This window comes from Mirounga angustirostris, unplaced genomic scaffold (assembly GCF_029215605.1).
Source record: "Mirounga angustirostris isolate CCGP_5_RB_7025 unplaced genomic scaffold, mMirAng1.0.hap1 SCAF_4, whole genome shotgun sequence".
Taxonomy (NCBI): domain Eukaryota; kingdom Metazoa; phylum Chordata; class Mammalia; order Carnivora; family Phocidae; genus Mirounga; species Mirounga angustirostris.
In genome coordinates, this window is record NW_026991712.1 from 133097777 (window position 1) to 133122130 (window position 24354).

At 35.5% G+C, this 24354-nt stretch overlaps 1 protein-coding gene across 1 annotated transcript in view; it reads right to left on the minus strand.

Annotated features, from left to right (window-relative positions):
* Nucleotides 1-6653: 6653 nt before the first annotated feature.
* Nucleotides 6654-24354, minus strand: part of LRRC7 (leucine rich repeat containing 7) — a 959434-nt gene continuing 941733 nt past the window's right edge. Inside the window, exons 27-28 of the mRNA XM_064588988.1 lie at nucleotides 21716-21790; nucleotides 6654-7475 (exon numbers count right to left, since the gene is read on the minus strand). Of these exons, the coding sequence (XP_064445058.1) occupies nucleotides 7368-7475; nucleotides 21716-21790 (183 nt within the window). The 3' untranslated portion in view covers nucleotides 6654-7367. The remainder of the gene's footprint in view (nucleotides 7476-21715; nucleotides 21791-24354) is intronic.

Consider the following 24354-nt stretch of genomic DNA (forward strand, 5'->3'; position numbering starts at 1 on the left):
AAGATGAGAAATAAAACCCAAACAAATCAAAAGGATAGATGTTATGTATTCCAATTCAGTGAACAAAAGCCACTTCTTAAACTTTTTGGATAGTGTTAAGGTCCTTAGAACATAAAAGAGAAATTAAACAACTGCTGACGCACAGCAGAGGAACCTCAAAGGTCTTAGAAGAAATACTGAGGAGGGAAGGAGAATTAGATTAAAAGGGAGAATTAAAAAAAAGAAAAGAAAAGAAAAAAAACAGGCATGGTAAATGAACTGAGCAAGTGAGAAGTCTGTGGTTTAAGATTGTGCAAACTGGACACCAACTTCCCGTTTGATTCAATATTTATTGTGTTTATGTGCCAGGCCTGTCATCCATTAAATCATTGTACAAATATTTATTGAGCACCTACTACGACAGGCACTAATGATACATGGTGAGCAGAACCAGATGTGCCCTCTGGAAGCTCTTCTGTCTAGAATGCCTCGTGTACAGTTTAGAGGAGAGAAAGCACAAATTACCAACCAAATAGCTATGACCTTAGGTGGAATGTGGTAAGTACTATAAAAAATACCAAACATTAATATGACTCTATTACCATAAGAGAAATTTCTTCCAGTTAAGATTAAGGAAAAGTTTTATGGTGGTGGTGATGCTTGAGCTGGACTCTGAAGGCTGCATCTAATTTTGATAATTTAGAAAGGGAATAGGGAGAGGAAGACATTACAGTGGAGGGACTAGTGTGGGTAAAAGCTGAGGTTGAAAAACTCAGGGAAAGTTAAGGATTTCCAGGTGTCAAAAACACTGATTATGTACAAATAGGATGAAGAAAAAATAAGCAATTCCCAGATTCAGAGGAATCAAGCTTTCCTTGGAAAAATAAAGAGATGTCTATGATATGTAAATATGTATGATCCAACCTCATGCAAACAGTATATACATGGGATGGGATGAACAGCATGCAGTGAAAATGTCCTTCACCCAACTGAAGGAAGTGAAGTAAATAAACAGGAAATGCAGCAGGCTGAATGAATATTCAGCTCATTGCATTTCTGAGTGCCTCATTCTAATACTGGATCTTGAGGACTCCCATGCTTCCTGATAGTCTATAAGAGACCGTATAGTCTATAGAGACTGATAGTCTATGAGAGACCATAGTGGTCGTAGGAGCAACCCTTTGGGGACGCAACACAGAAGAACCTCTTCAGTTCAACAGCCCATGCCTTTTAAAGTACTGACTTCCGTCTTTTCCCCCCAACATGTCAGGGGCATATAGACACAGTACCAGGCCAGGTAGAAGCACCATTTTTCATTATATTCTCTCTCTTCTTTAGAACAAACCAACTGGCAAAAATCTCCTCCACAGATTCAAGGGACTGTGGTTGCTACTTATCTTGTCCAGGAAGTCTCTACTCTTGCCACTTCTAGTCTATCAAATATTGCCCTATATCTTGGTAAACATCGATAATGACTTTCCAAAGGCCGTAAGACCCAGTAGGGAGAACTTCTATAGCTCCCAATAGAAAGCCACGCTCAGACCCAGAAGAGATTTGTCTAGATAAATATGCTACTTCCTTTTGCAATACGTGGGCTGAGGGCAGGGATGAAGGGACTCACCACATTGCCTTGTACTGTCTTTTTTTCTGGAAGCTCTCTCATCTTCCCACTTGCTTGTGAGACTCTGTACAGAGGAGACCATGTTATATCCCTTGCAGAGCCTGGTTTATAGTTGATGCTCAACAAATATTTATATTTATAGACATTGCACTTACTGTTTTCATTATGTTCTTCAATAAAATGCCCCCAAATGTTTTGAATTTTGAACGACGTACCTTAATCATCTGAGATTCAGCTATAGGAATTGTTTTCCTGTGGAGTGAATATGGAGTTTTCTGATGAAAATTAAAGTCTCTGTACTAGGGTATTTTACTCCAGGTACAGAGAGACCTGACTGTAGGCTGCTTACTCATGTTATTTTAAAGACGGAAAAACAAAGAAACAAAGAAACAAACACCTGGCACAAATAATACAATTGTGTAACAGTGATAGTTTTAAGAAAAATATATATATACTTTTCAAACTAGAGAAAGATTGGATGATTTATTTAACTTTTTCTCAACACTCATTCCCACACACATTGAAAATTATGCTAGGTTTGAAAATAATATTTGTGAAAGTTTGACTCATGGCTTTTTCTTCGGGTCAGTCCTACACTGGTTCCAACACCAGACTAAGAAGAGTCACAGGATTTCAGTGCTTTCTACATAAACACTGCTTGGATTTCATAATCTTCCACTCTTTGAGGTGCTGCTATTAACAAAATTAGGCCAAAAAAAAAGGTGTTTTGGAGCATAATCTGGGGAGATATCAGGACAGCTGCAGAGATATCCTGCTCTTTGGTGCCTGTCTTACATCCAGACCCATTTCTTATCTTGCTTCTTGCTCAGTGGGATGTTACAAAGCATGAGCTGACTGCCCTACAGCAAAATCCAACTAGGGAAACACTAGCAGATGGAGTAATGCTTCTAAACCTTCTAAGGCTGGAACCAGTGAATTATTTCCCTCCCCTCAGTTTTCCTCTCTTTACTTCCCCCAAAACTGCTCTCAGGGAAGATTATGATAATCACATAGTTAAGAGTCCAGGGGAATTCAATATTCCTAGATTTTCATCTATTCTTTTTAATCAAAAGTTGAGTGTACTTTTCATCAGAAATCTCTGAATTCTCCAAAGTAGAAGTCGTGCAATTTATACCCTCACAGGAGAGTGTTTCCAAACCATTCTCTTGTAGTTAGTGTCAAAGGTGAGGAAGATTGGAACCTGTCCCGGTAACAATCAGCTAACAGGCTTAGAGAGAGTCGTCAATATGGCAAAATTCAACATCTTAAAAACAGAAGTGGAACCATGGTTCTATTAAGGCATTGCCACCCTCACCCTTGCACACGAGTTTGGTTTGTTATTGTCAGAGACGTAAGTGCCCCATTTTTGCACCTGGGTTAATGCTACTACTCCAAGTTCCTTGGTCACCTAAGGAAGTTCTTCCCAAACCAGAAGTTGGAACCATCCGTAAATATTCAAGGGTCTCCAATGAGAACTCTAAGGGGGGCCCCCAAAAGTTCAGAATATAGCTACACAACTTGACTTCATCTGCTTTGACTTTTGTACAGTGGGGTGTTCAGAAAATACATTCTCTGAAGAGTTTAGATCAAATGAAGCTGAAGGGATGCACAGGAGAGCTGACACCCAGGATCTCCTATAATAGTAACCCATGTGCTTTCTAGAGTGCATGTCTGTTTTTCCCCAGCCCACATACTATTCTCTTGCTATCATGTATACCTGGGCAACGGTCTTACTGAGCAATGGGGCAATATTCTGGGCCAAGGCAGGATGCTTTTCTTAATGGAAAGTAGTTGTATTGCTAAGGACACAAGTTCATGCAGGTGATCTCAAATTTGGAGATTTCTCCCCCGACCCCTATTCCCAGATGATCAGGTCACTACAACCATAAGACAGGGCATATCACCAACCCAGTGTTTGAACATTTTATTGAGCCTCAGAAAGATTTAGCATTTCTGTGAGAGGAACTTTCCTGGGAACTCGACCCTGCTTTTCTCGATACTAGATAAAGGACCCATCTTCTTAACTTACTGGAGTCCATTATTTGCATAACTTTTTACTGACCCAGTGTTTTAATAAACCCGCTGTTTGGTCAGTATATCAAGAATCAGTCAAACATATTGTCTGATTGAATTTACCAAAGGCTTAGAGCAGTAGTCCTGTACCAGCATGCCTATTTATCTGGGTACACTGTATTGTTGCCTCTTGATAACAGCAGATCCATCAGAATAGACATTCTTGATCTGGGTGCCAATGAGGGGGCAGAAAATGACCGAGGGCAGTACTACAAGCCAATGAAAAGACAAGTTGACAAACACACTATGTTTTCCAAATATTTAAATTTTCATGGAAATATTTGATTTGATGATTTACAGTAAAATGTTTTCCTACTCCCTTCATCTAATCATTCTGGCAAATTCAAATACTTTCCACTTAATATTTGAATGTGTAAATCTAATTTCTTCATTTTCCTCTGTCTGGGTATACTATCTCTTTAGTTCACCTGCTGAAAGATATCTCAGTCCTACTTTTTAAATAAGCAATTATATTAGTAATATGTGTGCTGTCATCTTCAAGATTAAAAACAAATTAATGCTGATTTGTCATCCTCTCTTTAAAACTGCTTTTCATCTTGAAAGTGATAATCCAATGTAAGACCTAGAAACAACTGGGATTGTTTGATGTTTATGCAACTAACAGTTTTAATTAACTGGGACACATGTATTTTATAGGTTTCAATGAGCAATAAATTAGCATGATGTACATATAAGTATGTTACACTGACTTTGAATATTCCTTGTCAAAAGTATACCTATATTTTGAAATTACTATGTTTGTTAAGGTGACTTCTATTGTCTGGAAACCAGGAATTATCATAAGAGAGCTTTTGTGGGCAATGTATTTTAAGCCATGTCAGTAGTTTTAAAAATTGTCCATTAACGTCTATTTGGCTTTGCAAAATCTGCAGGAATTCTACCAATACTTTTCAGTGCTTATTCTTTCCACCCTGATCTTTCCCATTCCCCTTCATTGTGTCTTACTAATCCACCAGATCGAGACAATTTCCTCAGTAGGAAGATCTCGATAAAAATCAAAGACCAAGAGGCGAGTCTATTGGAATCATGAATTCCACTCCTTTGTTGTCGTCGATTTTCTTTTTTAAAAAGGCACACCTTTAACTTTTTTTTTTTTTTTTTTTTTTTGTGGGGAGGGGTGGTTAACATAAACCAGATTCTAATTTCAGGGAGCAAAACCAGTTACTCCAAAAGTCAATACTGGGAAATTAATGTATTTTTGGTTTAAATCACCTATGGAATAAATTAATTTTTTTAACCTGTCAAGTAATTAGTGATTTTTTTCAATCAATCTAAAAAAAAAAATGCCTCTTTTCATTATTACCTGCCTTTTCTCAGTAGGCAGCACGGCAGTACAATTAACAACGAGGTGCTTTGAAACATCAGATTTCTTTTCCAGTGGGTCAGGAACGCTTTTTCTTTTCCTCCTTTCCTGTAGTACAAGAAGGATGAGAGCCCGGGGCCAGGACACTGTTGTCACATCAGGAGTGGAAGAGGTGTTTACTATGATCCTTTTAGCTTTGTGCCTCAGAAGCATCTCCTGAAGCCCTGGGTCTGATGTGGAAACCTGACATAAGAAAAGAGACTTGGGTGGTCCTCTATCTGGCTCTTCTTCCACCTCTCCCATAAGAGATTAAACAAAACTGATGGGATGAGTTGAGATGCTTCATTGCCAACCAAACTACACCTGGGAGTTTGTTTTTCCTTTAAGTGATCTTGTGAGGCCGGTGGGGGCCTCCATCTTGATTAATGATGATCATCCTATAATAGCAGCCGGAAATGGTGGTACCATGGTTTGGTGTGAGTTTTTGACAAAGAAAATTAGGCTCTTGAAAGACATTGTCATCAGAAACTGTCGATATATTAAAATGCATTTAAAAGTTACTTCTGGGAAACATATTAAATAGGCCAATCATTTAATCATTTGCTAAATGTCAAACCCTATAAAATCATGGTATAATGTCACCCTGACATAAAGCAACATCAAAATTAGTGCATCATCTATAAAGTGAAGTATCATTTGCCTTCAAGTGACAAATTCTATTGCCAAAAAATACCACTGTACTTCTAATAAGTGACACTCATTTTAATAGACCCTACAAAAATACAGTATTTTCAATGTCCCCCATAAAACAGTTAACTTACAAATATTACTCTCAGAGCTTTGGTGACATCCATATATGATACTATTGTGAAAATCCTAATAGAATACTTGAAACACTAGCATGTAAACTAAATCCACTATATATATATATATATATATATATATATATATATATATATGAAGAGCTATGTGGAAATATGAGAGAGCATGCATACAACCAACTCTGGGAAATTATTCTGGAATTTCAAATTAATATTCTAATCAAATTAATGACTAATATATAAAAGAAGTATTTTAAAGGATTATAAAATGAATTTTGATCATTTATAGAGGAAAACAATTCTAATGTAAAAATAATGAATTCTCTATTAACTATGCTTGTCTTTCAGTAAGACAGAACCCATAATTTTATACTTTGAAACATTTTTGGAAAAAAAGTATTTTCTCTATTTTTGCCCCCCAAAACAGGCACTGAAATTAACAATACAGGTAGACCACAGCTCTGAGAAATTATATTTGAAGTTTCATATTTGAATACCAAAGTTTTTTAATCATCCACCATAACTTTCTAACAACGGTCTTTCTTAATGATAAATTTTATCAATCTCCAAAACTCATTTTAAATTACTTAAAAGTAGCAAATTAGATAAAGCAACACACAAATAAATTCCACATTTACAAGTAAAGAAATCACAGGGGCTACAGTTTATAATCAACATAAACTTGAAAGAAATAAAGCAATACCTTTCCTGCCACCCATCATTCACTGCTTAAATTTGTGGTGAAAAAGATTTATCTATAATGACCTTTTGTCTGTTTCTTAACTCTGTGTGTATTGTAATTAGCTAAAGGCATTGAACAAATTAGTTTGTCCTATTTTTAGTCCGGTCCCAGAGATAAATGGCTAATTTATGAAATATTTCACTCTGTGTTATGAGAATTTAGCAAATGAATATGGAACCAAATATAAACACTTTATACCATATGTACAGTTACTTTCATAAGGCATTATCATGTAATTTTTTATTGAAAAAGATTCAATATAGTAAAGTCTTATTTTAAGATATAGTTTCTTTCTCAATCCGAGATGTTTAGTTTATGAAAATATTGTTTTTCTCTATATTCTTTTTGTATATATGCCAACATATACCTGTGCTAGAAATATTTTATGGGAGTTACAATTCTTTATATTTGTATTTTCTATATAAAGGCATATACAACTTTGAGGCAGTGTTTTTGATGGAGAGCAGAATTTGTAAAGAGCTTGTATGTGCTTCCGTGCTCCGAAATTATATGAAATCCACTTCGAGAAGAAACTTATTTGATTAAAAAAAACAAAACGAAAACAAAAACAAAACTGCACCAATGCACAGCCAGAGGCTGACAATTAAAACTAATACATAACCACATGAACATCATATTTATATAGTTAACATTTTTAAGGATGATCAGTGCTAACATATAGTATTATACATTTGGCACTAATGTTTGCCATTGGTCCAGCAATTGGCAAAATTTGTTTCTATGTATAAATTTATTTTTGAACATTAGGTCTGGCTAAGATGTATCTTCACTATTTATAAAAAATATTTAGACAGTAAGCTCACGTTGAATAACTAGGTCTACTGTGTTCTGGAAACTCTTCAGTAGTAATACAGCTTTTTCATGTTCCATATGTACAAAACTATGTCCATTTGCCTGTAAACACACAAATAAAACAGGGCGATCAATGCAAGATATTGTTTGTCACCTCACCATTGTTTCTAATTGTAAGATTCAAGGGAATATTGAGCAACCAAAAGCTATCAGTTTTTAAAATTCACAATAAAATTCTAACTATGGAAACAACTGATTAATTTCACCCAACTTTGATTCAATTTATTAATTCAACAAATATTTAACAAGCACCTAGTATTTCCTATTTAAGACTGTCCTAGCCACTGTGCTGATCATAGAGATAACCTGGTGAATAACAGATAGATACATTTGAAATATGGTAGTTGTTCTGTGGTTGTTCTTTTGATTTGTTTTGTTTTTGCAGGTACTTAGTTGAGATGTTTTGGAAGTGTCCACAGGACCACTGCCTTCTTGCTATATAATTACTGATAGCTTAATCCCATCATCAAGGTCAAATATTTCACTCATGACACACATGATTGCACACTTATAGTCTTATTAGATCTTATTTTGACTCACTGAAAAGTTCTTAGTTTATACATTTTTTGTTTTTTTACGTTTTTTTTTTTTTTAAAAAGATTTTATTTATTTATTTGGGAGACAGAGGGAGAGAGGGGGAGAGAGAAAAAGCACGAACAAGGGGAGGGGCAGAGGGAGAAGCAAGCTCCCCACTGAGCAGGGAGCCTGATGCAGGACTTGATCCCAGGACCCTGGCATCATGACCTGAGCCAAAGGCAGATGCTTAACCGACTGAGCCACCCAGGCGCCCCTACATTTTTATATTAAAGAGATCATTTTGGGCGCCTGGGTGGCTCAGTCGTTAAGCGTCTGCCTTCGGCTCAGGTCATGATCCCAGGGTCCTGGGATCGAGTCCCACATCGGGCTCCCTGCTCGGCAGGAAGCCTGCTTCTTGCTCTCCCACTCCCCCTGCTTGTGTTCCTGCTCTCGCTATCTCTCTGTCAAAGAAATAAATAAAATCTTTAAAAAAAAAAAAAGAGATCATTTTTACTTCCCCCATTGCTAAATGCAAGTATATTCATTATTTATACCAGTGATTCTCAATGGCATCCAATATACCTAAGAGATCCACCCCTCAGAGGTAAAGCACACTGACATTAGTAACAGTGAAAATGTCTGCCATCTTCTACTTAAAAATCATCAGTCTATGTATTCAAAATCCATTTTAAACATAATTAGCCTAAGGTTACAATTTTGGGATTCAACTGGTTATTGTTTGACATTTCACACGCTTCTCTGTTGTGAGTGCTCTTTTTTTGTACATTAAGTTACAGATTCTCTTGATTGGAGTGATTTTTACTATTAATATATAAAGAAGTGGATCCCATAAAACTTCACTGTCATTAAGGCCCAAATAAAATGCAACCTTACTGAGACTTGGTAGGAATAATTCTTGGAAATTTAACGACTAACAATTATGTAACTATTTTCCTCACATCTGGGACTCAGTTGATTTGGAAGAGTCAGTCAAATTGACTACTTGGCAAAGCACAGATAATAGAGCTGGTTAATTGATTGACATTTTCAGTTTTCAATTGACTGATACTAATTTTGGGAACCCATTGCCTTTGTTGTTTTACTTTTTTAATGCTTTCTTAAAATATGGTTAATATTTCAACTAACCACTCAATATCTCACTGTCTTTGGCTTTTTAAAATTTAAAACAGCAGATCGCAGTACTGTATAGTCTTTATAACTTAGATGAAAGTCATCTGACACATATTTTATCACTATATTTTATCATTAATTGGTTGGTTAATGATATGATAAAAAAAAGAAGGTCCTAAAATATTGCATTTCTTAAACCACAGTACATCTAACAAGGAAAATACTAGGACACAGAAATGTGAATCCATGAAAACCCATATAACTAGAAGTATAAATTTGTTTTGAATTGAAGAATATCCTTCTCTCTCCCACCCTCCCTCCTCTCTCTCCTCTCTCTCTCTCTATATATATACATATACATATATATACATATCTCCTTTAATATATATAATAACATTTAATTAATGGAGATGCCTATTAAAGTTGGCATTGGCTGTTTCAGTGGCAGGAAACAGTAGTTGGGTAGAACTTTGGGTTTGTTTCACAGCCCAAATTTCTTGCTTAAGTTGTAGTTAAAACCAGACAATTGGGTTCCATGTGATGTTATTTCTGGTCAGATGTGGGATAGAGAACACAGCATATGGTACATTCTTCTTTTTATTCTCAATCTGTATCTGACATCAGGAAAATAGCAAACTTCAGTGAAATGTATCCTTATTCCACTGTATTTTTGAGAAATATACTAACTACCTAATGTCTTCAATTTGACCAAAAAACATACCTGAACTGTGAATTAAATTTAACTTTATTTATTTATTTCCTTATTTTAAGTAAGCTCGATGCTAGCGTGGGGCTGGAACTCACAACCCTGAGATCCAAGAGTTGCATGCTCTACTGACTGAGCCAGCTAGGTGCTCCTAAATTTAACTTTAAAAATGGAGTTCTTGAATGTCCTTAATAATAACTTTGTGAGTGCTCAGATTTCTCTATCAGAAGACTCGAAACCTAGAATTGCAATGAACTCACAACCCACCAAGATTTTTCAGGGAATTGTTTGAAATTTCAGTATCTTAGTGTTTCAGGGAAAAGGAATGCTCTAGGATTTGGAGATCATGAATGGTATATTGTCCACCATTAGACCTCACCATTCCTGGTTTTAGGAATGGCCAGTCTCAAAATAATACCAATTTTAAGAGCATAAGTGGCACAGAACCCAGATAGCAAATTAATCATAGCTGCTAATTTTGAATGATACTTTTATTGAAAGGTCTTCAAAAAAGGGTGTTCATTTCCACCATTTTTTTCTTTCATTTTTTTCAATCAAAAATGTGTGTTATGTATTAACTGTGCCCAAGGCATTGTGCCTGGCACTGGGGATGGGAGCAAGAAAGAGATGAGACAGGGAAGGCTCCCCTCAAAGAGGTGACCATCCAGAAGGGGAAATTAGCCATGGACATAATTAAAAATAATGTAGAAAATGCCTTCCCTATAGTAGGCACTCAACAATTGCTGAATTGAATTAACATCAGAAGAGATAAATAAAGTACTAGGGTAGCTCAGTGGGAGGAAAAGGGAAGAGGGAAAATTTTCAGGGAAGCTGTTTTCTCCGAGGTCAATAACAAGAGTTTCCCCCGTACCCACACCTGGTGAGATTTCCCCCGTACTCACACCTGGCAAGAGTGTGATTAGAGAAGGGCCACAATCCTTGTCTCGCTCAAGCCTGGAGTCTCCTCCAGCCCTAGACATGTGAACAGTTGGCTATTTCAAGTAAACTCTTCAACAATCCATGTAGGGAAAAGAGTTTTAAGATGATCTAGGTATGTAATCATTTTTATGAGAATTTAAAAATAAAAATAACAGTGAACTTAGACCCTAGGCTTTAGCACAGGAACCAACCATAAAAATACGCTAATGTGGGGGGGCTTGATAGGAGGTGGGGTTAGTTTACAGATTCTTTTTTTTAAAACCAAGAGGGATAGCCCAATATGTGAAATATTTAAACAGAAATTTTCTGGAGAGATCAAAGAGGCAGTAAGAGAGTGAGAGAATGAGAGAGTGAGAGCAAGCATATCTAGGCTAATCCTGTTATTTTGTAAGTGAAAGAGATACACCTCAGAGAGGACAAGATACCTGACCGAGGCCACACATCCAGGGCTGAATTATCCCATACCATAATATTCGCTCTTATTATTTCTCTCAATACTTCACTGAAATAATAAGACCCCAATTGCTTCCATTGATCTGAACTGACATTTCAGTGATTATGATAAAATAATGAATATTTTCCCCTTAAAACTATTGCTATATCACCTCCTGACATAATTTGTTCTTTACAGTGCTTGCAAAACCTTAATTCTCATTCAGATTCCTATCAGGATTAACTTAAGTCATTCCAAAAATACTGGTAGAAATAACATTTAGTCCTAAAGTAGAATCTCCAGAAATGCTGAACCTCTCATTCTTATTATAGTGTTAACTCTGGCTTAATTGGGTTCTTGTAGGCATATGTGAGCTTTCTCTCTCAAAAACGGAAAGACTAAGTCAGGCTATCTGCTAGGACAGTGCCAGGAAACTTGAGAGGAAATGGATTAAAAAAGGAGAAAACTTTTAGGGTAGAATCTATAAATTTGTCATTTAATTGAACAAGGGTAGAAGAAACAGACAAGAATCAGATTGTGATACCATTAACGGAAAGGAAGGAATAGCTTAGTTGGGAAGACAATGGGGTTTGAGGCCATGGCAATGCATGCAAGGGAAATGTTGATCATATATTTAGAAACAAGACACTGGGGTTCAGGAAGGAGGTCAGGGTGGCAGCATTAGCGACGGAAGTTAGGTTTTACTGCTGTTTGGTATTCACCACAAGGAATGCTGAGAGATTTATCAGAAAATAAATTTAAAAGGGAGCATTGTGAAAGAAGGGAAATCTAACCAGGGGAGCAAGATGGGGTTGCAGCTTGGGACATGTAGAGCAAAGCTGAAAGATAGTGTTTGCTGTTGCCCTGGGCATCGAGGAAAATCTGTCTGAAGTAAGGGAGGGGAGGTGAAGCAGAGCCCAATCCTTCCTGCAGGAGGATGGCAGAAAACTGGCTCGAGCTCAGTGGCCAAACTGAAGAACAGGGATTCTCACGGGACTGATGTGCGGAGGGGAGAGAACAGGACAGCAGGGCTCCTGGGAGATCCGGGCAGAAGGATAACTGGGAAGAGTCATCAGGAAGGGGATCAAGGTACTGTGCTCACAAAAGTAGCAGGAAATCCAAGAGAATCAAATATTTTCCAGTGGCCCCAGTGAACCCTAGCTTTCTGCAAGAGAGAGGAAAAAAAGCAGGGAAAAGGCATAGCTCCTGAAGTCTGGCCTTGTATCTGGGTCTGTTTCCAACAAAACAGGCTTCAAGATGTTCCGAACCACGGTCCAGGCTCTGATTCAAGGCTAGAAAGATTCCTCATATAAACCAGCTTTTAATATTGCTTTAAGCCATCAGCTTTTAGTTTTCATGCTTTGTAAGCGACAAATGAGAGTTATACAGTTGGAAACTGTATAGCTGATTTCCCAGAAGGAAATAAAGCAGGTTGATAACTTAGATCACTGAGTCAAATAAACACTAGGACTCTACCTGTAATTTTTAGTCCCCAGAAATATTTTGGATCTAAAAACTAGAGCTTTGGGAAACCTCAAGAGGCCTATTTAAAATGCCACAACTAGGGACTGCCTGGTAATGACTTCAAAATACCAGGAGAACTCTGAAAGATCAGAAAGCACATTATCTTAGAAAGTTTATTAAAGATTAAATGGGTTAATGTATGTCAAGTGCTTAGGCCTGGCACACTATAAACCAATCAAATGTTACCTCCTACTATTAATATTACTTCAATATTACTTTCTTGAATTTTCCTTAAGTCACAAGAATAGAAGGACAAAATGTCAGAGGAAGGGACTTTCTTTTTCTTGTTTAGTTAACTCTATTTTTTCTTTTTTTTTTAAAGATGAAAATGTGAAGATTGGAGACAGTGCATGAGATATCCAAACTCATAGAACTAGTGACTAGGTGGGAATTTATGTTACAGTAGTCAACTCAGTAACTTGGCACAATTTGTTTCATTGGATGTTGTGAGGTTGTTAATGAATGTTTTAGGTTCATTAAATGAACTCAATTTTTAATATGAATTGAGCCATTTCTTGACATGGAACATTGATTTAGGCCTGATGCCGGGGGAAACAATGACAGAGGGGTTGGGAGAGGTGTTTGAAGGAGATAGAATCTCAGTTCGAGAGAACCTTCTCCTTCCACTGTTAGGACTCAAGAGCAAAGGGAACTTTATTGTTAAAATGAATTTGGCTATCTGGCTAACATCTTGGACACTTCAGACAGGAAATCAGAAAATTATGTTACTACGTTTGTGTAGGGCTTTTCCAGTTAAAATGCATATGAGAAGAATAGTAATATTTCAGCTAGTAATGTTTTGTGGTTGTCTTATGTGTGTGAATAGAAGAAGAGCTGAGGAAGTAAAGGCCACTACTGGGCAATATTGATTGATTGCAGGGTATAAATCCAATGATGCTTTGAAAAGTAAATGCAGGGACGCCTGGGTGGCTCAGTCAGTTAAGTGTTTGCCTTTGGCTAAGGTCATGATCTCAGGGTCCTGAGATCGAGCCCCACGTCAGGCTTCCTGCTAAGTGGGGAGTCTGCTTCTCCCTCTCCCTTTGCCCCTGCTCGTGTGCTCTCTCTCGCTCACTTTCTCTCTCAAATAAATAAATAAAATCTTTAAAAAATTACAAAAAAAGTAAATGCATATAATCTACCTTTGTGCATTTGATATTTTGAATATACGTGTATTATAAGTACAAAATATGATTTGAAGAATGAAATTTTAAATACATAAAATACATTGTCACAGTTGGTCACATATATGTTTTATATAAACACAGTCTATTATAATAAATGTGTGCACTTTAGAGGAAATAGCAATTTAATGAAAAATGAGATATAAATGAAATGGCTTATTAAATTAAAATGAAGTTAATAAGAAAAAAATTCAGGAAAGAAAAGATATTCTGAAAATTTTATGCTTCAAGAATATATAATTAATGGGTTTCTGGCTTTAGCTGATTTGAAAGTATAAAGGAACATTTTACTGTATAATCTTGATACTGTTTCTAGAAGATATCCTGCCTTTTTAAAATTCCACTTGACATTGGTGCCATAAAATGTTTTTTAATTGTCCCTTTGCATGATTTAGACATGAAAAGATGGAGGGCTAATGAAATTGTATTTACAATTACAACAAAAAGTAGAGCTTTGCAATTATGGTTCATCAATTTACTGTAAAGCCTACTTGGTTTCTGGATTTCATCCTCTTGTTCCTTCCAAGATTTATCTTTGATTTCCTTCTGGTAAATGTTTTGTTAAATGGGTAAATTATGGATGTTTATACTACAGAAATTCTACAGAGGATGCTGTAATTCTCCCAGGAATTTTCTTGTATCCTTATTATTCAAAGTTCTAAATTTAAAAACTAATTGCTAAGAAGGCTTGGCCACAAGGTTGGTGGTATTATCCAATAAGAAGGACAGCATAACTCTTTTAGAATCCAAAAAAGAAATGGGATTAGGGACTTAGGTGTGTGATTTTTGGTTGATTGAAACTAACGCTCAGGGACAAACATTTAAAGGGGCAGTACACATGTATTTTGTACATTAGATATACATTAACATCTTTGAAAGCCTATAGCTCTTGAAATGAGGGAAAACTAAAAAATACAGCAACCATATTAGAGCTACAAGGGCAAGCCTTCATGGTGTTTGATCCCGACAGTCAGACATTATGAGGAACAGTGGGAATCTTCAATAATCATAATTAAGTTTCACACTGGCTACCTGGAATTCATTCTCATTTCAGAGTTTTAATCTGATAGAGTACTCTCATTAAATATTGGCATATATTTGGAGCTGAATATATTGCATGGTCAATACTACATTGACTTTATGCCAAGTCATTTGAAAAATTTTCCTTTCTATCAAAAATCTGAACTACAGATTTTAAATTCTTAGAGAGTTCCCATGAAAAATTTACATTGCACTTTTTAAATGTGAGAAAGTTTGAAGTCTTAATGGCTTTTACTGCAGTATTAAAAAAATCTTCATAGAATTAAACACAGAGAAGAATTTCTCTTCTATCTTAAGTGCACACACGTATTGCAGCTTGAATGTTTCATGAATTCTGGCTCAAAAAAGACATGGCAAGCTAGAATAGACTCAACTACAGACTTTGTCAATTATTTGTTTAAAAATTTGGGCATGGAACTGGTAATAAGTAGTAATCCTGAAGACATTTACTTATTTATCTGCTCTGATTTTAGGATGCCTGTTTTCTTTTTATCAAGTATGTTGAATGAACATCTCTAACAAATGAATTCCCTACCTTGGTTTGCAAAGCAATTCCCTGACAAGCTATATTTTATTTCTTTTAAGAGAAATAGAAACTGCAAAATGAACAGAACTGCAAAATCAATCTCTCATTTTCAGGAGAGATTGGTCTCTGCTGACTAGAAAACTTGCTCTTAAAAGAAGACAGACTGGAAGTTGATTTTATCAAATGCTGAAAGTCACCTTCTTTCCTCTCTTCCTCTTTCATTTTCTGCTCAGGTAATTTTGGGCATGTCTACTTCCTGGGGTAGGTTATGTAAGGCCATTCTTTATTACATTGTTCACATTGCTTGGCACAATACTTCCTACACAGTGGGTATTTAATACATGTTTTTCAAACATATAAATAGAAAATGTGATGAATATGATGCTATCAGTAAAATTTGTTCCAGTAAAATCAGTATTGTATAATGGAAGAAACTCAAATAAGTCATTTAGCCTCTGTCAACAGTAGATAACTTGTGTGGTATAAATGAGACTCTGCTTAATTGTTACTTTTATTTCAGCCAAATTATGGAAGTTAGAGCCAGTCTAATGAACTTAACTTGTTTTTATTGGTTTTCCTGTTTTCTTTATTCTGTATAGTATTAAAGTTTTGATTTGCAATATGTATTTACTCAATCTTTTATTAGTTCACTGTACTGAATTTCATAAATTGAATAAGATATGCGGTGACACTTTGGTGTACAAAACCATACACATTTTAAAAAATTATTTTTTGTTGTCTTCTAATCAAATTGTATTAAAAATCTTATTCTTCAGTAATTTCTCTGAACATTAAGAATTATGTGATTACTGACCCCTTCCCCCCACCTTTCCCCCAACCTCTCTGATGTTTTTGATTGATTTTCTTTTTTTTATCTTTTTTTTTTTTTTAGGATTTTATTTGTTTATTCATGAGAGACAGAGAGAGAGAGAGAGAGAGGCAGAGGGAGAAGCAGGCTCCCAAGGAGCAGAGAGCCTGATGCAGGACTCGATCCCAGGACCCTGGGATCAAGACCTGAGCCGAAGGCAGACACTTAACCATCTGAGCCACCCAGGCGCCCTGTTTTTGATTTTCAACCACCAAATAAGATCAACTAAAAAAAAAAGCATTAACTCATTTGACCTTGTTGGGAAATGCTTTAGTGAAATTTCCAAATAGCTTAAGTTTATTTTTTTAAGAGTCCCATACTTCATTGTAACCATAACAAAAATTTCTCACTCTACTTTTTGTATCCTTTTTGGGAGAAATTTTTAAAAATTCAGAGACATGAATATACTCTAACCCATTCCAAATGACTCATGATGATAATTATGAACATGAACACTGTGGGATAAAGCTGTGGGCCCATTTAGATGCTTCTATAAGAAACATTTCCCAAAGTGTGTTCTGTGGAGGTAGTTAATTGATGTTGTTAGTAAAGAGGGCTGGCTGTATGGTTAAAAATGTTGGGACATATAAGTTTGTAAGATTTCTCAGGTTCTGAAATGCTTAATACATTGTGAAATCCTGAAACAAAGGACAGACTCTGAGGTGGCTCCGAAACTTCTTCGACTAAGGAATTCCTTTCCAAAAAGATATCGTAAGGGATGCCATTGGGAAACACTCTATCTTCTATACTGAATAACTACTGTACTCTTTGAATTTTGTTTCTATCTTTTAAAGGAAGTTTCTCTCTCTTCTTGGACAATGAAACTGTCAGTTCTGACCTCTTGCTTCTGGCAATGTGCCTGGATCTGAGGCTTTCCTCTTGGTGGTCTGGAAAGCTAGGTAAAAGATTCCAAGTATGAAATAAAATCTTTCTTAAGAGTAAAGGCATGAAATTTAGTGCATGGACTTTGTGACATTAATTATGGCTTCTCAGAAGCACTTTGCTTTGTGGTTGTTGAACAAATAAGCTTTAGCTAGGTAAGATAATACTGTTAGCAGCTAATCACACCTACTGGTCATTCAAAGAAGCATAAAACTTCCATTCAGACAAGGAAGGCTTGATCCAGTGGTCAAATACAGATATAGCACTATCTGTATACAGTAGATTCAGGCAGCTGTGGGTATTTCATATAGACTTTGGGGGAAATCTAAACTTTCTTCTCACATTCTGAGCCTTGAAAGCTGTATCTTAGTACCTCCTCCGCACCTTCATCCCCATGCCAAGCCCCCTGCAGGTTTCAGTTCTCCAACTCAGGGCAAAACCTTAAAATCCTAGGGTTTTCTTTTTTTATGCCTGTGATCTCCCTCTCCAGTATTCTCTCCTTGAACTCCACACTCACTCATTCTGACAGGAGTTTCTCCCCTCTGCTCCTGACCACTGCTGTCAGGCTAGCCCATAGCTAGTCCTCCTACTACTCATCTTCCTTTCTCCTCTCTGGTAAGCCTGGAGTAACTCCTCTTCCATCAAGAGTAAGCTCTCTTGTCTTGATAAGGGACTCTGAGCCAAACAACCTACCAAAAGCTGACTAAAATTTCATAGACTTATTCATTCAGAGTGGGTTCTTGATTTGTCTATATGAGTTGTAGAACCAAGATTTTTTAAGACTAGAAAAAAAGGGGAAATATCTGATTTGTTTGAATTATCATATCTTTTGATTATTCAATTTGGTATCTTAGAGATAGGGTCATCGACCAGGAGTATATTCTGGAAAACACTTAAAATTATGGTACACTAGAAGAGACTATGAAATAATCTTCAAATAGGTTTCATATTAGTATGCCTTTATGAGAAAACTCTGTTTTGATAACTGGTAAAACCTGCATGTCATTAACAAGTATCTATATATCATTTATTTTCTCTTCTCCTGCCAAAGTTAGGCTCCTGTCTGGGGAATGCGGTGGACAGGTACATGAAGAGGATAGGGTTTGACTACAGTGATAGAATAGAATATTATACTTATAAATATAATATGTAATATAATGTGTAATATACTTATACAAATGAGCGTTAGGCTATAACTGTGAACCATGTTATCAAGTACGATATATTCTTTTTTTTCCGGTCTATTCATCTTTTCAACAGAGTAACTATAATTAATAGATTTTCTATATTTTAATATATTTTGAATTTAAAATGTATAATAAATTAGATTGAATATTTTAATGGGAAAGAACATTAGAAAAAAGAAACTATGATGTTAAACCAACGAAATTACCACTTCAAAAATGGTCAAATATTGGCAAATTCACATGGTTCACTCTAATAACATTTTTTTATGATGCATGTGCTTACACTTGTTCTCTCTCTGCCCTGTTAGATTTGACTTTGTGGAGGAGGGTGAAGCTGGGTGGGATCAGTTCTCCCAGCCTGGCGGCTAGCTCCTTTTCCACAGGGTCTTAAAGCAACATGATTCACTAAATACAGTAGGTCATTTGAATATGTTCATTAATTATAGTGTATTTATTCTGGGAAAATGAACAGTAAAATGACAGAAACATCATGTGAATATGTTTTAATTAAGATTACCTCTTAATGCACACCTTTTTATGTAATTCCAATAACATATTCATGATCCCATGACAGAGTAAGAAGAGAGTAGTGGGTAAAAAGAGTTACAGACAAAGAAAGAGAAAGCTCTTCTACAATAAATTTGGGGCTTGGGGGAGATTTGGGAAACGTGTATCTTTTTTGCTATTTAGTGTCTCTTTTGCTATTTGCTGTTAACTGCCATCACTTAGGGGGCTCATACGTTGTTTTTGTTGTTGTTGTTTATTTCTTTGTTCCTTTTACCTTGATTTTCTAAGCTGTTACATTGTCATCAAAGCTTGTAAACAAATTTGCTCCTGTGAGGACATATTTTAAGGATCTTCTAAATGAGAGATAACTCATTTTTTCCAGTGTTCTTTAAATGAAGAGCTGATAGTGTTATAGACAAAAATATAATTTGCCCTCTTAGCATCTGATGCTGGCAATGATTTCAGTTTAGAATTAGCCGTTCTTATCTCTTTCAGAAAGTGTAATTGGCCACTTGTGCTTTTTAACTCATAGGAGTGAAACTGTAAATATAGTAATTTATTTGATTCCAGTCTATGTGCATTTTTCTTTTGCTGAAAATGGACTTTGATTTTATTGTACTAGATACAAATGAGTTCTAGAGCAAAAATAGAACGTTACATCTTTCATAGTCATTTGTGGAGCGAAGAGCCTACCCAGGTTGCAGCTCTTCTGCAGACTTTCGGCTTTTAACAGATTGTGTTTATAATTCCTTCCTACTTCTTGCATTAGGAATTGATTCCTTGGTGCACTTTGCTGTTGTTGTATACCTCTGAGGGACTAGAAATACTCAACCCTCATGTCCTCACATATAATCCTTGTAGAACCACACAGTCAGAAAAGAGTATTCTAACCCTGCAACTAGACACTAACTGAATTCTCATTTCCCTTCTGCAGGATATCTATATTCATCTATACTGATTATCTATCTATCTGTCTATCATCTATCTATCTATCTATCTATCTATCATCATCTATCTACCATCTACCACCTGTCTATAGATATATGAATACATAACATTTTAACATATAACAAACATATATATATAAATACACACACACATATCTTCTGAATCCAGAGAGAAAAGTCTTTCTTTTGCTACCTCTGTCATGGATGAAGGCCACACCCAACCTTGTCTCAAGATATGGAAGGCTTCTCTAACCGGCATAGCATTCAAATAGATCAGAGATCTGAGATTAACTGGCTGCATTGTTTTTCAGACTCAGAGATTCAAAATAATTTCTTTGAAATTGAGTAGAGGAAAAAGCTAGCCATTTCCTTTGCTAAACAGCAGCATTTACCAAGTGTTAAGGAATTACATTGTGAGTTTATTCTTGACCGTTTTTCATGGAAATTTATAAAATTATTGAACAGTTGAATTTTTAAGCTGAGGGGACCTCAGATATAATATAAACCACAGTTCATTTTACACATAATAATTGTGAGTCCCATAGACATGATATAAAATGCTTAAGATCAAAGGGCCAGTTAGGAGATAAAAAACACATAGAACTTCCATAGCAAAATGGTAAAAATAAATTTAGATTATTTTATGGGTCTTTTTTGTCTCAAGATTTTAACTCTAAAGATCAACTGCTGGCTTGGTCTCCTGCTTGCACGGAATGGACTCAAATCTGTTGGATGCTATTTCTACTGTGACATTGCTATGGGTTCGAGCAACCCATAGTCTTCAGAGAATTAACATTTTTGAAAACTTGAGTTTTCATGAGCTTGCTAGTTTAAAATATTTCTGAGAATAAAATATTAAGGCTATATATACATATAATACATATAAATATATGTATATATGGTTATAGAGGGTTTCTACTTCTCTAGAACTTTTTGAAAGTGTTCAGTAAATAAAAGATAGACAATTTCCTCAGAGATGAGTTGTGTGGGGTCCTTGCATTGTTGTAACTGTTTGCAGAGCTAGTCTAACTAGAAGGTTCCTTTCCCACATGTCCTCTCTTTTCAGTGTCCTTATATCTTCAATATATTATGTGGAACCATTTCATAATTGCTCCAAATGGTTAAATATCTGTAATTTCAGATAGTTCCAGCTAGCTATATAGTGGGGAATTTCAGGGTCATAAGTCAAAATACTGAATCTTAAACAAATCGATGATGCTTAAGGGCCTTTATCTGGGATGTAGGAAATGATTAAGCAGAAGTGGATTCAGAGAGAAGAACAAAGAATGCAAAATGGTTATACCAAGCATTTACTTAACTGTGTACTGGAGTGACCCTTTTCTGTTACACAGAGCTTTAAGTTAGGGAAAAAGCCTTTCCATCAGACAGTACATTTTAATAAGTCACCTTATATATAGTTAAACTTCTGTTCAAGTATCTGAGATGGGGGAGTAGGGAGATATAACCATGCATTTCACAGTAGTCAAACAGTATAGCTTACTATTGAGAAATTAAATATGGACCAGTCCCTTCTTCCTCATCTAAAGTCACACAGATACCCTATTTCAGTACTCCATTACTCTTACTTATACCTGATAGCTATGCATAGATTCTTATATGTTTCAATTCTTCTTATATTACCAATTCATACTGGTAATATATTCATATAAACAAAAATATGCAGAACATCTACCATGTGCCAAATACTGGAATAAATAGGATTATATCAGATTGAATTTGTTTCTGACTTGCCTCTTAACCCCCACCCCAATAAAGACAAATAAGAAATGTGAAAAGGGCTTATTGCCAATCATTTAATTCAAGTCACTCAATAGCATGGTTACATATCTGTTTTAGTGTGGCATTTGAAAGCAGTGCTTTTTATCTCTCTTACCTGAAGGATCTTATCACCAGGCTGCAGCAGGTTGGATGCTGGTCCATCAGGCTGAACCCTAGTAACAAAGATACCCTATAAGTCAGAAGTAACAGAGGTTAGGATTGTATTATCAAGAACTAGGCCTAGTTAAAAAATTTTCATTCACATAGAAAACAATGAAAACAGATTAAAAACAGTTTACACATGTAAGCGTCAAAGATTATTATAGTATTTTTTAAGCAAAGCACCACTCTTCAAGTCAAGTTTAAGAAAAGCAACATCTTTACTTGCATAACAAAAGCTGATCTTGTTTTTAAAGTGCACTTATGATTTATAAATTAATTTCATGGCATAGTCTTAATTTCTTTCTTAAATAATTTGAAATATGGTACTAAACGATCTTTTATATAATTCAGAAATCATCCTAAGTTATTCTTCATTGAAAATGTCTTCTATTTGACAGGTTGTAAATTCAGTGTACACTTTTAAAACCGTATCAGAATTACATATAGATACTGGTTTATTTCAATCAGTATTACTTTGTATATTACTGGAAATTTTAATATAAAACATACATGAACAAATTAAACATAAGAAAATTCCAATATGCATTTTAAACATAAAGTTTCTGCCAACATAGTTACAAGTCCTGAAACTGATTAATTTATTTTATAAAAAAGTCAAATTAATTTTGTTGATCATGTATATAAAGCAAGCATTTATTGAATGTCTACCATATGCTAGGACTCGATTACTAGTGTTATAGAGATATAGAGAATATAATTTTTGGCTTCAGTGAGCTCATAATATAGTAGAAGAAAAGTCAAGAAACCAACAATTATAAAAAATTAAAAATATAAATAATTTACATAACAATATGTATTAAATAATAAAGATGATATCTCAATACAGTTGACATTATTTTTTTTAGTTCCTAAGAAGTATTAATCGAACAGAAGATAATATTGGAATGTCATTGCCTGTTATTTAGGAAATCATCTTATTTGTTGATTTGTAAACTTAACGCCTCTCACTTAAACCCATTAACTTTATGTATGTGTGTGTGAATGGTTTAACAAGAAGGCCCTAGTTGAAATACTTCTATGTGTGTTTTCATTTAGCATTTCAGATCTTTATGAAAGTTATTAATTTAAAGCTGTCGGATGATTTTTATCTTTCTGATTTTAATCTGTTTTTCTTCCCATTTAAAAATGAAACTGTGGACAGCCATCAAAATCCTTAGAAAACTGCATAACTTTTAACCAGTAATGCAACTTCTAGAACTTACCTTAAGGACGTAACTAGACAAGTTGCAACATTCATATGATGAACTAATATGTTCATCATAGTATTATTTGTAATAATAAAAGTTACAAACCATACCTAAAAGTCTAATAACAGAGAATTGATTAACTAAATTACAGTAAATTCACACAATAGTACAATATGTGATCATTAAAGTCCTAGGTGGGAGTTACAGAAATATCCTAGTCCTTAGTGAAACAAGCAGGTTATAAAACATTATACTCTATGATACTATTATTATGCTATGATACTATTTTTGCTGAAATATATTTATATGCATATTTGTGTGGGGAAAATATCTAGAAGGATATATTCCTAAACATTAATCGTGGTTATACTGGGGAATGAGACTTCATATGTATATATATATATACACATATATGTATACATATATATATATATTTCCTTTTTGCTTTATGTCTTTTCTAATTTTTCTACAATAATTATGTACTACTTATAACATCAAGAAAATAATAATAAAAACTTTAAAAAAATTTTAGTTTAACAGTGTCACTATTCAGAGTGATGCTCAGCTAGTTACTTTTGTCTATTCAGTTGTACAAATGGCCAATTCAAAAGGAATAAGAAAACAGGTTGTTTGAAAAGGACAGTAACAGAAGGCACGATGGTGAATCCACCAGACCAGGGAATGGCACTGGTTGTGAAAACAAATATAATCCCCACGGCCCTTTACACACCGGGCACATAACATTCATGCCATCAGTCCAGGAAACTGTATATGCTTGGTCCTTCTGTTAGTCCCCCTCTTTGCTATCCAGGTCTCTGTACAACAGGCAGAATGCCCTTGCCCAAAATAAGCCACTACATCTCTGGGTGCTGGAGGTGAAGTTGTTCTCTTTATCCCAGCAGTCAACGTTGGGCTACCTAGTTAATTTTGATTGCCTTTCTTCAGCTTATTCTATGGGAACCATTTTAATAATGTTTGCATGAATCCAGACCATAGGAGCTAAATTACCACCATTGTATCTGCAATGCTGGAAGGAACTTGTAATGCTCCACAGCCTGACTGCTGACAGAATACAAGTGTAATGTACGTGGCAGGTTTAATTTCATCCATCACAAAGCTCTGTGGGATTCAACCGCTGTTTTGAAGACTTGCTGTGTTGTTGTTGTTGGTTTTTTTAGAGATTTATTTATTCTAGAGAGAGCGGGAGCAAGCCTGGGGAGGGGGGAGGGAGAGAGAGAGAGAATCTGAAGCAGACTCCCTGCTGAGCGTAGAGCCTGACGTGGGGCTGGATCCCACGACCCTGAGATCATGACCTGAGCCGAAATCAAGACTTGGATGCTTAACCGACTGAGCCACCCAGGCACCCACTGAAGATCTGCTTTGA